Source organism: Buteo buteo, chromosome 5, assembly GCF_964188355.1.
Source record: "Buteo buteo chromosome 5, bButBut1.hap1.1, whole genome shotgun sequence".
In the NCBI taxonomy this organism is placed as follows: Eukaryota; Metazoa; Chordata; class Aves; order Accipitriformes; family Accipitridae; genus Buteo; species Buteo buteo.
The window spans coordinates 2621088-2634607 of NC_134175.1; the positions used below are offsets into that span (position 1 = coordinate 2621088).

At 44.4% G+C, this 13520-nt stretch overlaps 1 protein-coding gene across 2 annotated transcripts in view; it reads right to left on the reverse strand.

Annotated features, from left to right (window-relative positions):
• SKI (SKI proto-oncogene) overlaps nucleotides 1–13520 on the reverse strand; it is a 152756-nt gene that overhangs the window by 117766 nt on the left and 21470 nt on the right. Inside the window, exons 1-2 of one of the 2 annotated variants that reach the window (XM_075027170.1) lie at nucleotides 2337–3201; nucleotides 1305–2226 (exon numbers count right to left, since the gene is read on the reverse strand). In XM_075027170.1, the coding sequence (XP_074883271.1) occupies nucleotides 1305–2216 (912 nt within the window). In that variant the 5' untranslated portion in view covers nucleotides 2217–2226; nucleotides 2337–3201. Of the gene's footprint in view, nucleotides 1–1304; nucleotides 2227–2336; nucleotides 3202–13520 lie in introns of those variants that run through there. The other variant, XM_075027169.1, reaches the window with a different exon arrangement.

Genomic DNA, 13520 nt, shown 5'->3' on the forward strand with positions numbered 1-13520 from the left:
GTGTGTCTGCCCCCTTAAACAGGTATTTGGTAAGGTAATTAAGAATTTTACTGAACATTCTCAGTGGGCTTTAAACGTTGCTTCTCTTTTTGAGGCTTGTGTCATTGCCCTTCCACTCCAGACACACAAAACCAAAGAAAAGTTCAGAAATCTCTGACAGATGAGGCAGAATCCAACCAACAAATCTGCAGCATAAAACTCAATAGGCAAGAGTTTCCTTTAACCTTATATTGGGGGGGGAAGGAGCGGAAAGCAAATTGCTCATCCCACAGCCAATTGCACCATCGCCAGCTAGCCAGACATCCTGGTGTCTGTAAGCAAGTCCTCAAGGCCTTGTGGCACTGCTGCCCATTGATCAGGACTGGTGCCAGATGCCAAGGCAGCCTCCCACCCACACACCAGGGATTCTGGGATCTAAAGGCAGCTCAGACTGAAAGAAAAACAAAGGACACCTAAAAAAAATGTGCTTTAGCTGTCTGGCTCAGCACGGCATGGCATACCTTAAGAAGCTGCTGCAGCTGGCCCTAGACAGATTCGTTTACTGAATGTACACATAATCCAATATACAAAAGCCTGTCTGGTGGGGAGACTCAGACTCCACAGGGATACTCTAAGAGCAGCAAAGCATCTCCATTCATGTTCCGCACACTTAATCTGAACACCAGTAACCTGCATTACTGTCAGGATTTTTTCTTAGCAGCCACATTTTGTTTCAATACAAGCATTTAGACAATTTTGCCCTCACCTCCATCCCTGGCGGCATGCAGTTGATCAGAAAATTGCATATATTTGCATCTGGAGCGATCAGTAGCTTACTTTTTTCTGGCTTCTGCCTTGCCTTGAGCCCTAACTGAAGCTCTTAAGACCCAAAATCACAGACTTCCCGCTGAAGTCTGGGGTAGCATGATGGGTTTCAAAGACCAGGTTCCATGTATAGTAAGATATGCAAACACACATATATAATTTAAACGAACTCCAACCTGGTCTAGTGGAATGCGTCCTTGCCCACGGCTGGGGGGGTGGGGGGTGGAACTAGACGATCTTTAAGGTCCCTTCCAACCCAAACCATTCTATGATTCTATACCGTGTTCAGAACACAACCAGAGAAAAAAAGGTGCCATCTCGAACATTGCTCGTCTACATTAACACGTGGTGAGAATTAAGAACATGATTAGACTGCTAAATGACTCAAAGGAAAAGCAGCTGGTAACAAATTGAGTAGGTCAATAGATGTTACCGAAATTATAGAAAATCCCTTTTCTCCTTCTCCCCCCACCCCCTTTAGAATTAAGGGCATCACTTACCCTGGGGGCTTTCCTCTTGTATTTGTTGTTATAGTCAAATTTTTCTTTTATTTCATCTAAGAGCTGGCCCAGTCTAGCTTTCTCCTCTTTCCCAGTGTAATCCTGGCTGAGGAGGATATAGGATCTCCAGTTTGCAGAGTCAAAGCCCCAGTGGCAAGTCCTGTTTTCCAGCGATTTGTGAGAGTGGACCACAAATTTGTGAGGTGGGTACATAAGCCTGCAGTCCAAGCACTGGATGCAGGCTGCGCTGGGGTTACTGTAAAGCTCTGGCACCAAGAGTCCCTTACACTTCCCAAAGCACTCATGATACACCTTGAAGCTCTTCTCTGTAAGCTCCAGCTCAATTGTGCTAGAGAATTCCTTCTTGCAGTGGGGAGGATAGGTGCCACCATAAAGCAAGGCGTTACAAAGCCTCTCAGCATCAGTTTTAGTGATGAGCCCGCAGGAAGGAGCGGAAAAGGGCAGGATGCCCATGACTTTGAGGATTTCCAGCTGGTCAGCAGTGCACCTGGAGCAGTAAATATGTAGCTCATCACACACCGAATTAATCTGCTGCAGGGAGAAGTCCCTGAGCACCGAGTTCAGGATCTGGGGCAAGCAAAGCCGCTTTTCTCCACCCACCACGAAGCAGGAGATGGTTTCCCCTTCCAGGATGGTCTCGCACCTCTCTGTGGATCTGTCCGAGGGCATGAAGAAGGGACCAGGCATTACCGGCGGAGGCTGGATAGGGGGCAGATGCAGTACAGGTTCTGCTGGGTCTTTGCCATTGTCTTTCTTGTACATCTCCTGTGCCCATCGTGCTGAGAAAGCAGCAGGGCCACCCAGGGAGCTCATAGAGCTCAGATGAAACTGTTCCAAGGTCTTCTGCAGTCCTGGATGAGGCTGGAAGCTGCTTCTACTTACAGTCTCCATTTTTTAGTTTCTATTCCCAAAACAAACAACAAAAATCCCCAGTTATCTTCAACTCTGGTACAAATCCACTTAAGGGATTTTTTTTAAGAAAAAAATTATGGACAAAATAGAACAACCCACCCTTGTTGTTGTTTTTTTTTCCTTCCCACTCAGGTTTAACAATCCACTAACGAATAGGAAATAAATCCTTTTGTATGCGTGTCTCTCTCTTCTGTCTTTTCTGGTGGTTCGTTACAATTTCAAAACCTCCAAGTCTCCAAGCTGCCCCGATGGAGCAGAGAGTCACGGCAAAAAGAGGTCTTCATCCGAGCACTCACCCCCTCAGCCAACCCCCCAGGCAAACCAATCCCGCCTCCCACACCTCCACCACACACACACACACACACTCACTCACTCACACACACACACGCCACCCACAGAAATACAAAAAGTCTGTGCCACGCTCCGAGCACCAGGGGCTCAAATATGTTCTGGCGGCTGCTGCTTCTCTGCAGTAATCACCCTTCTGTCCATATCCACCGAAAGGAAGGCGCGGGGGAGGAAAGTAAAAAGCAGGAGGAGGAAGAAAGCTTGGTCTGTGGAAGGGAACAACGCAGAAGAAAAGGCCCAAATCTCTGGCACTTCCAAAACGGCGCGGGGGCTTCGGACGGGCAATAAGCAGGCTCCCTTCACCCTCGTGGTCCCTCAGCTTGATCTGGGAGGACTCCTCGTCTCTCGGTTCCCCTTTCTTCCCTTATTTCTCTCGGTCTTCTCGGCGTGCCGTGGGGAGCCGCGGTAACAGAGCGCACATCCTCCCAGCTCCTCTTTCCAGCAGAGACTGAGAGTGCCTGAGAGCTGAGCTAATGCAGGCTGGCTCAGCCTCCCTCACTCCTCCTCCTCCTCCCCCCGCTCTGTTTGTTGGTGTCTGCCTCAGTCATTGAATCCCAGCCAAGAATGTGACCAACTCCCCAGGCCGGGCTCTTCCAGGAACAGCGGCCGCCTCCCCCCTCCGCTCTGCGCTGAGCTTCTGCACAGGCAGGCGCGCAGCACAGCCCCGGGCGGCAGCGCCGGGGAGGGAGGGTAAACTGCTGGGTTCACAGACCGCCGCGCCGCGAAGGAGGGGCGGTAGGGCGAGGGCTTTTTTCCTCTCGCCGCTTGCTTTCTGGACAGCGGTAGAAAGGGAACAAGCGAAAACGCGCCTGCCTCACGCTCGCACGCACACAAAGTGCAAGCACCCCATCAAAAAAACCCCAACAAAACACCAAAACCAAACACGTCCGTCGCCAAACCCGCTTACAGTTCAACTTTGAGCACACGCCCCTCTCTACGAGCAGAAATCGCAGGCCCACGGACACGACTGATGGCCGAAAACGGCACACGTCCCGCTAGCACATCCTCGGACGCCCGCCGTGGCGAGCCGCGCACCGAATGTACCCAGCGCTGCCTGCACACGCGTTGCCTGCTCTCCACACGCATGTCACACGCCCCGCTCACATGCGACGCCTCTGCGCGCTTAAACACGTGGAAGGAGCGTGAGGCGCGACTGCAGCCCGGCCGTGCGGCAGGCAGGGGAGCTGCCCCAGCCCTCCCTGGAAGTAGGCAGGCAAGGGAAAAAACACACGTCTGTCGCAAAGACGGGCAAGTCGCCACCTCTACCTCAACGCCAGGCGACCGGAGCGGGGAGGGGGGGGGGGGTGGCCGAGGGCGGCGGGCGCGGGGACCGCGCGGCGCGGCAGCCCCGGAGACGAGCGCCCTCTACCGAGCGAGGCGCGGCGCGGCGGCGGCGGCGGGTCGGAGCCGAGGAGCCGGCCCCGCGCGGCCGGGGAGCGCTGCGGGCAGAGGGCCGGCGGCCGCTGCGAAGTTCATTAGGGTTTTATTACTCGGATCGGGAACGAGGTGCTCTCTAGGCTCTCTTAGTATCGCATTTCAAAGGAAAAAAAAAAAAAAAAAGAAATTGGCTTCTCCCTTTTTTCCACGGGCTAGAATCCTAAAAAATATTTCAACCGGCGCTGAGTACGAACGTAAGAAACAAGCTTGAAAGGTTACGTCTGTTATCTCCGAACTCCGTCCACTGTGCCTGCCAAAAAAAGCCTAGAGAGCAGTTTCACAGCGATACAGTTGTTAAAATATTATTCCTAATGCAACAGTGACGTAAAGCACTACGCATAGTACGGAATCCTGCTACACTGAGTGGCGCAGAACTTGTGCGTTCGGATCGTCTCCTCTGAAAGAGTTTACCATTACAGTGTAAGAGCAGAAAAAACGGGTAGATCAGGGCAAAAGAGGAGGAACAAGCAGACAAATACCCAAACACTATTTCAAGGAGCATGCAGAAAACAAAAAGGTTGTGATTTACTCAGAATCAATGTCACGGGGCAGGGAACAGAGCAAGCTCTCGTATTTTATTTGTATTTTTATACCCTGAAACCCCAGTCAGAGTAAAGGAAAGAGGTGTCACAGAGTTGCAAAAGAGCTTTGACCATGCAACTAAATCAGCATCTCTCCAGAGGAACCCACTCTCACATAACCAACCTAGACATCAAACCTTAAAGGGGAGTTTGGAGAAGGCAAGAACCAAACGCATTGATCCAAGTCATCAGTTATGTCTTCATGTGCTGGGAGAAGACACTTAGAGACTCTTTACCAAACTGCTTCATTACAGAAAGCCACTGGTGGCAGGAAGTACCCTTTCAGTTTCTGTCTATACAACGCACCACACATGGACTTACTGATCCACGAGCGGAATTTTTAGGCATTACCGCAATACCAAGGTCTAAAGATCTGATCTAACAAATCTAGGCCATACAGTCCTTGTTGATTCCTGATGCTAAAGAGGTTACCACATTAAGAGAAAGCAGGGCTAGGAATATTCTTCACTGAGTAACAGGTGTATCTAAAAGGCTTTAACTGAGAAGAATTTTCAATAATATTCTTCAGTGGCACCTTTTGATAACATGATGGACATCTATGACATTCCAACCATTCCATCATTTCCAAACCAAAGGGTGTGCTTTCTTGGAAAAAAAAACCCTTTCCACCATTCAGCCTCGTCTTAGAAAAGTTCTGACTACGACAAGGGAGAAGTACCGGCTACACAATGAAGTACATTACAGATACGGCAATCGAACTATCATCAAAGGTACTCAGATACAATGGTGAACAGCAGCAGCGTAATTCCCTAGATGGATTTAGTCCCATTTCAGTCATTACTTTTTTTAACTCACTAAAATATAAATGGCCAGATACACTCAAGCACCATGTATGGAGATCCCAATTCTTTTAAAGAACAAAACTAATGCTTGCAGGAAGTTTGGATAGCAACAGAGAAGCTTCTCAGCTCTTGAAGCTGGTTTTTTTGCACTCCCTCTCCTTTACCCCTGAGAAAGAAAGGACAGTAGTAACTGCAGTTTGTTTTAAGAGAGGTGCCATTTTCCCTTCCCAATGACACTTTTATGCGAGTAAATCACTGGATGGTGCAACAGATTGTTTATGGGTGGAATTCATAAATGGAATTCCTGAAGCAGAGGGGACTACCAAAAAGACAGGAAGGATGGTCTTGTGGTTAAGACAGAAAACTCAGGACATCTGGGGTCTATTCCCAGCTCTCCCACAGACTTCCTGTTGCCTTGGGCAAGTTGTTTAGTCTCTCTGTGCCTCAGTTTCTGTATCTGCGATATCCAGATGGTGACCAATTAAGAGTGGCAGCTTCTGAACCTAAATTCAGGACAGGACAGAAACCAATTTTCAGCTCCTGCAGTAACAACACAGTAAAACTTCCATTTCTTTGTATCTCACAGACTCTGCCAAATTAAACGGCAGCAGGGCAGGAGAAGGGGGAGCGACAAGAGCTGTCATTTGGGATTAAGGTGGCAGTGGCTTCTGAAGTCTCTGCCTCCCCTGATGATGGACTGTAAGCAGTACACGTCTTAAAATCATATTAATCTTTCCCCCAGTAACTGTTTGTCTTGCTCCAGTTCCAAAGCCCTCTAGCTGGAGAAGGGAGAGGGGAAAAATATCTCTGAGGAAGGGCCCTAACACCACAGTGTTTTTCTCACTCTCTCCCTCTTCTCCTCCCCCTCTCCATTGGCTTCAAGGCCAACAGCTCCTGGAACACAAACACTCTTGTAAACTTCTGAACCACACAGCCCTATGGTGGGTGGGTGTTTGCTCCCTGCCTGCCAGTTCCAATCCACCCACAGATTCCAAAGGCCCAGAACAAAAAGCAGACTCCATTTTCCATATTTAACAGGCAATTCGTTTCCCTCCCCATCGCCTTCATTTGCAGAACTTGGCGCCTCTCACAAGTATCATGTCCCACCTTTTACGCGTTCCCCAAGTGGAGGGTATCATGTTTATGCATGTGTTTATATAGGCATACGAAAAGTATATTCTAAACGAATTCACCCCAGTCCCCTCTGGTTTTAGAGGCCTGCTTAGCCAGGAATAACTGGGGATTATGAAGGACTGTGCTGCATATTGCAGCTATTTGACAAAATGTTTGGGAAGGGCCTATTGTGAAGATTGTGAAGAAGGAAAATAAGCGAAAAATAAGCGTGGGTGCAAATGTGACACATCAAAATTCCTACTGTAGCTCACATTAGACTGTAAATTCTTTATAGCAGCAAACATCTAAGTTCTCCATGTTTGTACTGCACATATCCATTTCTAATTGTGACATTCTGGTACTGAAGTAAAACAATTTCTGCATGACCAGGATATTTCCTTCCCTCCTTTCCTTTAGAGACTCATCTGTTACAGGTCATCATTTTCATTGATCATTTCCCTTACAATGAAACCAGGGAATGCCAAACTATCCAGAACCTGCAGAATAAGGTTTCTAACTCTCTGTTGAAAAAGACATATATGAGATTCAGAATGTCTTTTTCAATAAAATATTTCAATTTTTCATCAACACGGAGATTCCGCTTGCAGACAATTATTTCACAAATGCTTACCAACTTATTATCTTTTTGGCTAAAACAAATTTTGAAATGCTTATTTTTAAAGCGACCACAATTTTTTGTACATGTTTCTCTTACATATGTACTGAAATAAGTGAATTTTAGAACACCTAAAAAGTCACAAGAAAAAGAAAGTTTCATGAATCAGTCATATTTAAGATGAACCAAACGAAAAATCTGACTGTCTGAGAAGGTCAGCAATGGACTCATGTTGACAAAAATGTTCTCTTTTTTTAATTAATGGAGAAATCAACTATTTACACAAGGCCTTTCAGGCCAAAGAGCTCAGTGAGGTGGCTGGGCCATCTATGGTGTTTACCACCTATCAAGTTCTACCATTTTCTAGGTGAGCTTTGAGATGCTGCACAGCCTTGAAAATCTACCCCCTATACTACACTTTATACAGACTGGTTACAGGTTTGATTTACATACTAATAGCTCATTTATAAGGTTATTTTAAGCTTTTACTGTGCTCCAAGTAGTGGCAAGATCTATTCTGGGAGCAGTAAAAACAAAATTGGTAATTATGAGACTGTAAGTGGGGAGGTGGTATATAGGTAGAGGTAAACTTTTTGGAAATTGCTAAGTTACATGAGCTGGCAGTCGGTGAAGATTTCTTAAGATAACCTTGGATAACAGGATAAGCGTGAGGTCATTCCAGTGGGGAATTCCACCCTCAAAAAAAGCACATGGGAAGCAGAGCCAGACCTGAATCTGGGTTCTTCTAGTGTTCCCGAGGCACCCTCTGTGAATCTTACTGCAGTGTTCTGGCTATAGGGAAAATTAGTGGTCACTATTTGGATCAATAAGCTAATGAGCTCAGGGTTTAGTGATCATTTTCTCTTCATAATAAATGCCGTTCAGCATTCAGAAGTTACTAACAGATAAAACAGCAGAACAGCAGCACATTTCACTTACTGTCTTGAGCCTGATTCAAATAGCAGCAAAAACAAGTAAGTGGAATTTTTTCACTTGCCTGATGGCACAGAACAATGTGCACTTCACCTTGCCGTCCTACCCTCCAGCCCTTTCCACCACTGGCTGAAGAAACAGACACCTTATCATTTACTGGACTTAATCCTTTCTCTTCTTGGGAGAAAGCATGGATGATTCTAGCTTCCAGAATCCCTGTGGACGTTAGACAGGTACTGAGTGTTTGTAATAACTACCACCACCTTCTAAGGTCCATATGCTGTCTCAGTGGTATTGCAGTGAGTTTCTGAACAATGCAAGAAATGCAGTCTTTTGGGTTTTTTTTTCAGGGAGCCTTAAAACTTTTTTTTGCCACCTAAACATGCCTGAAAAATATTTCCTTTTTTATTATTTTTTCAAGATCATAACTTTGGCTTTATGGCAATAAAGATCAGACCTAAGCTCTTAACATTAAGCACCCAAACAATGGTCTTTATTTCCCATTAGAATATGCAACCAAATTTCTTAGTGATTCCTTAAAGATATGACTTGAAAGATGTGATTTGTAACTGTATGTCTAAGGTAACAGTGCTACAAGACGGTGAGAGTCAAAAAAAAATATAGGCTCTGCCATTCACTCCTTTGAGCCAAATTTTGAAGGTGTTGTGGTTTAAAAGGATAATCCAATGCATAGAGCAAGACTGCAATCATGCAGCATCTCTACCTTCAGTTGCCCAGTAGCTTGAAAGACATGTAGGGTCCAAATCATGGGAAGACTGAGAAAGCAAGACCAGAGTGAGGACAGAAAAGCAGAGCTCTCCTTTCGTAGGTTATTCCCAATCCAGCTATGCTGTGTGGTTTCAGTGAAAATACCCAAGTTGGGTATTTTGAACAACAAAGGCTAAGAAGCTACAGGGCTGACCTCTACCTCCTGGAAGGTAGAGCCAGCTTGACTGTGCCACATACAATCTTCTACAGCTTGAGAGAAACTCAAGACCAAGGAATAAACTGAAGAAAAAAATCACAGTGACAGAATTTGGGAATGCTGGAAACATACTCTGAGGCATATGCACAAAGCAGGCATACATAAAACAGAAGAGATCTTATCTTCTTCCCTTTTAGCATCCATGACCTGGGCATAGATGATAAAGCAACCTCTCTGTAGGATGCCGCTCCTCTCCAGGGTCTTGCCTCTCCTTTCTGTGCCAAACATACTGGTTTAATATCTGATCTTTTCAGTGAAGGAAGCTAGCTATGCTATATTTTATGGGTTTTGTTAAGTCAACTGATTACGTTATGATTATGTTAGCAGCTTCTGCCACCACTAAGAAGAGAATCCCATGGATTCAGAAGTCATCGTTATTTTCTTAACCCCATTCACAATTCTCGGTTCCTGTCCAGCTCAGCTCCATAGCCTATCTCCTTCTATATCTTTTACTTCTTCCCAAAGTACAGAACCTCTTGATCAATATACATCTTCTATTCCTCTCTATCCCTGATTCTCAGAAGATAATCATCTAGGATAAGATTTGGCCTTTACGCTCCGGTTACAGCAACTGATGCCTTTTGCTCCAGAAGTCCCTAGTGCTGGCCAGCACAGCAACGATCACACTAACACAATTCAGCACGCTATTCAGAACAAAAGCTGTCTGACTCCAGTGAACTTAAGAACTGGCTTGAATCGTCACAGAGTTTGACTAATAGGCATACATCCATGATTAATATATGTAACGAACACATGACCTGATTAAAACATGGCTTGCTCTCACACCTAAAATTCACATTTAAATGGCAAGAAATCATCAGGCATCCTAGGAAATTTAGGAGGTGAGGGGTTGTTAAAAGCACATGAAAGAGCTCTCCATCTTTTAGAATTTTTTTGTCCCAAGTTGCCTGGTATGTTGCTCAGGGCTGCCCCTCCCACCCACACACTCTGCACCTACATGCCCCGGTGGACGCTGCCAAACACCTAATTTAAAAAAAAAAAACAACAAAAAACCAAAAAAAACCCAACCCCACAAAAACCCCCATGCTTGCTACTGCCAATAAAAAAAAATTATTTACTGGGAAAGGTTGGAGAAGGGAATACAAGCTGGAACTCTTGGAATTCCCAAAGGAGCTTACAGAATAGTCCTGTTAGGTGACTCAGGGCTGCACAGACTTTTTGTCATTTATATTAACACAGAATCTTTCATTTCTCAGCATATCCAGCAATAAGCAAACAAGGCATGGCATACACATCCAACAGCAGAAGGGATAAGAATACCAAGCCAAAGTCTTGTCCCTGTAAAAAGAGCAACTGAACTGTTGCTATGCACCCTCAGCATGGTTCTTACACAGGCTATTACAAGATAGTCACTATCCCCATTCAAGAGAAGAAAAATCAACACATTTAAGACAAAGTTAAACCTAAGACTTAAGCAAAGCATCTCCCCCAGCTCAGGGCTTATAGCCATCTAGCGTATCCCAAAGCAATCAGTATCAAAGGAAATGAGCGTGCCAACCTTGCACTACAGGAGTTACTGATTAGCAAAACCTCAGCTTTGAGCTTCACCAAAACAAAGTGGGTTAAGTCCCCTCCCTTGCCCTCCCACACACACTCTATCATGCAGAGAAGCTGTGGGAATACTGATTTGATCTACGGCAGCTGCTGTGGTGAGTAAAAGGGCAACAGAGCTGGGCTCTATGACTAGCATGTATCAACTTGCGTGATGGTACGATTAATACTGCCTCATTTCCATTTCACCTGAAACTCATGTGCAACCTTAAGGCCAAACATTCCCTTCCTCAATAGCCTCTCACAGACTACAGGGAATTCACATATCTCTTCTGTAATCTCTTCCATCTTTGAGATAATTTCTCATCATCATGGTATACATACTTTGCAAATAATATTGATATGCTTAAGTGCAGCTTTGCTAGAAATACTGCAAGACCTTATTATCTGCTAGTTGGGTTACCACTAAGGCTTCTGATGCTAGTCTCTTTTCTCATGTTCTTTGGTACATACTTTACAACAGTTTAAGACCCAAAATCATGGCGGGGAATGAGCCTCATGGTCTGCTTGAAATTTATGGTATCTACCCCTTGTTGTAAAGTGATCCTCTCTCTGCTGGTCTGACATATGAACCTGCAATTTATTTTAAAGGCCTGTGTCTCCTATAAATAACACACAGAGCATTAGGCACTCTATGGAGATAAGTGCTTGCATCATCACTTCAGTAATTCAGAACGTGCTGTCCTAAAAATCTGGAATTTCTACTCCTTTCTCACAAATGCTCATGGGTTGATCTCATATTTATTTTATTTATGGGCTTTCTGAATGAACCTGTGATTAAAGCGTATGCACACCTCATTAGCATAATGAGATTTTTCTTACAAGCATGTAGCAAAAAAGAAACAAATTCATACTGTCATTTTACAGATGTGGAACTGAGGAACAGAGAGGATATACAACCGGCTTAAGGCCACCCTGCAGATCTTTATCAGAATCCAAATCTTTTACCAAGTTAAAATCAACTGCTTTAACTTAATGACTATTTTTTTCTAACAAAACTCCACTGGTATTCCTAGAACTATTCCTGAATTAAATTTATGTGAGAAGAAAATCCAACACTAAAAGATAGGTTTGGGGGCTTTGTTTGGTTTGTCCTTAAGAACTCTTTCACAGTCCAACGGACAAGACAGGCTGTTTTTTGAATCAGACACTTCAGGCACCTTCAGTCTGGTAGAATCAGGTAAAGAAAGTCCTCCACAAGACTGGTATTCACTGAAGTGCCTGTGACTTAACATTGCCCTATTCTCTTTTTCAGGAAAAGACACTTCATGTTTTAGTTTCTAGACAGCTTAAATTGTCAGACTCGGGTTTATGTAAAGCATTTTCATTTCAAGTTTCTTCAATTTTTTAATTAGCTATGTCAGAAAAAAGGAGTGCAAAAGCTAGCAACAAGAGATGTTAAGGCAGCAGGTTCTCAATATCACAACTCCCGTGCCACCGCAGAAGGACATTTCAGCAGCCTACCATCTTCTACCAATACAGAGCAGAAAGGCAATTGTAAGCTTTCAGCATGACTTGCACGGGTACTGCTCAAAAGAGCTTACACCATAGACTTTTAGTGAGTTTCACTTCTGTTTCCAACAGTCCTACACTTTCAATACTCCCTATGTCTATATGCATAGTACTTTTGTAGATTAGACTCCACTTGTCTTATGTGGTCCTTTGACAAAAACAATGGTCTCCGAAATAATTAGGGTTTAAGATTATTTTAAGCAAGCGATGAACTCATATTCATAACTTTCTATACTATTTGTATAGTTTCTATAGCATTTGTATTAAAAAAATAATAAACAGTAACTGTGAAAAGAAGGATTGCAGGAAAGGCTGGCCTTGCTTAGATTCCCCTTTTCCATCTCCACCCTTTCAAAAATTTCTACTAGATTTCTTTTCTGCATGCAGCAGCCCTAAGAACCGTACTCTCTCTCTCTGTCTCCCTCCTTCCTACTATCCATCATGTAATCCAAAGCCCATCTTGAAGCAATGATCATGTCTGTACTATGCAGACTGTAGCATTACCACTAGGACCCAAGATCCATCAGCTAACATGCCAGCTGGCACCTTTCCCTCCTCTCTGCTTTCTTTCCCTGAGCAGGAGAAACCATTCATTGCCTTCTGGGGCTAGCACTGGACCCACACTGTTCTTAGTAATGAATGCAACCTGTTCTAACGAATGTGCAGCTTATTTGTGAGCGTGGAGCTGCACTCAATTGCCTGACATTTCACATTTCTCACCATAAATCTGGGTAACACTTTATTTTAATTACTGGGACATTTTCTAACTTTTATTGTTTCTGGCAAACACAGGCAAAATGAGCTCATTCATTATATAAGGTATGTGAGCTATTTCTTCAGGGGAAATTGTGTTCTATATTATCCTTGCCATCCAACAAGATGCCATTCACCTCTCTTCTAGATGTCATTAAGTATCACAGAGACTGAGAATAATTAACTAATCTTTTCCTGAATGACAGAGAGCTTGGAAGATGATATATCCATCCATCCATCCATCCATCCACCCACCCATTCATCTTTCTGCATTTCTAACACACCCATTAATGTAAGTAACTAAGGGTCAATACATCTCATCCCTTTTTCACATCTCCACTCCAAAATGGGTGTAGATACCACCTTGAGATGGTACAAAGGAAATTCCAAACTGCAAATTTCAGACCCTGATTTGATTTCTCCAAGGTAATTTTGATCTACTTGTGTTACAAAGACCAATACAAGAAACAGCAGGCTGATAAAACTGATGAGCACTGCGTTCCTCAGGAAGATGCTCTGTATTGTGGACTAGGCATCAGAGACTACAGTCAGGGCCCTGGAGAGAACCAAAGGATTTTACAAATGCCTTGAAGCCTCAATGTAAAAATCCCTTTATATTGCCCCCCCCAG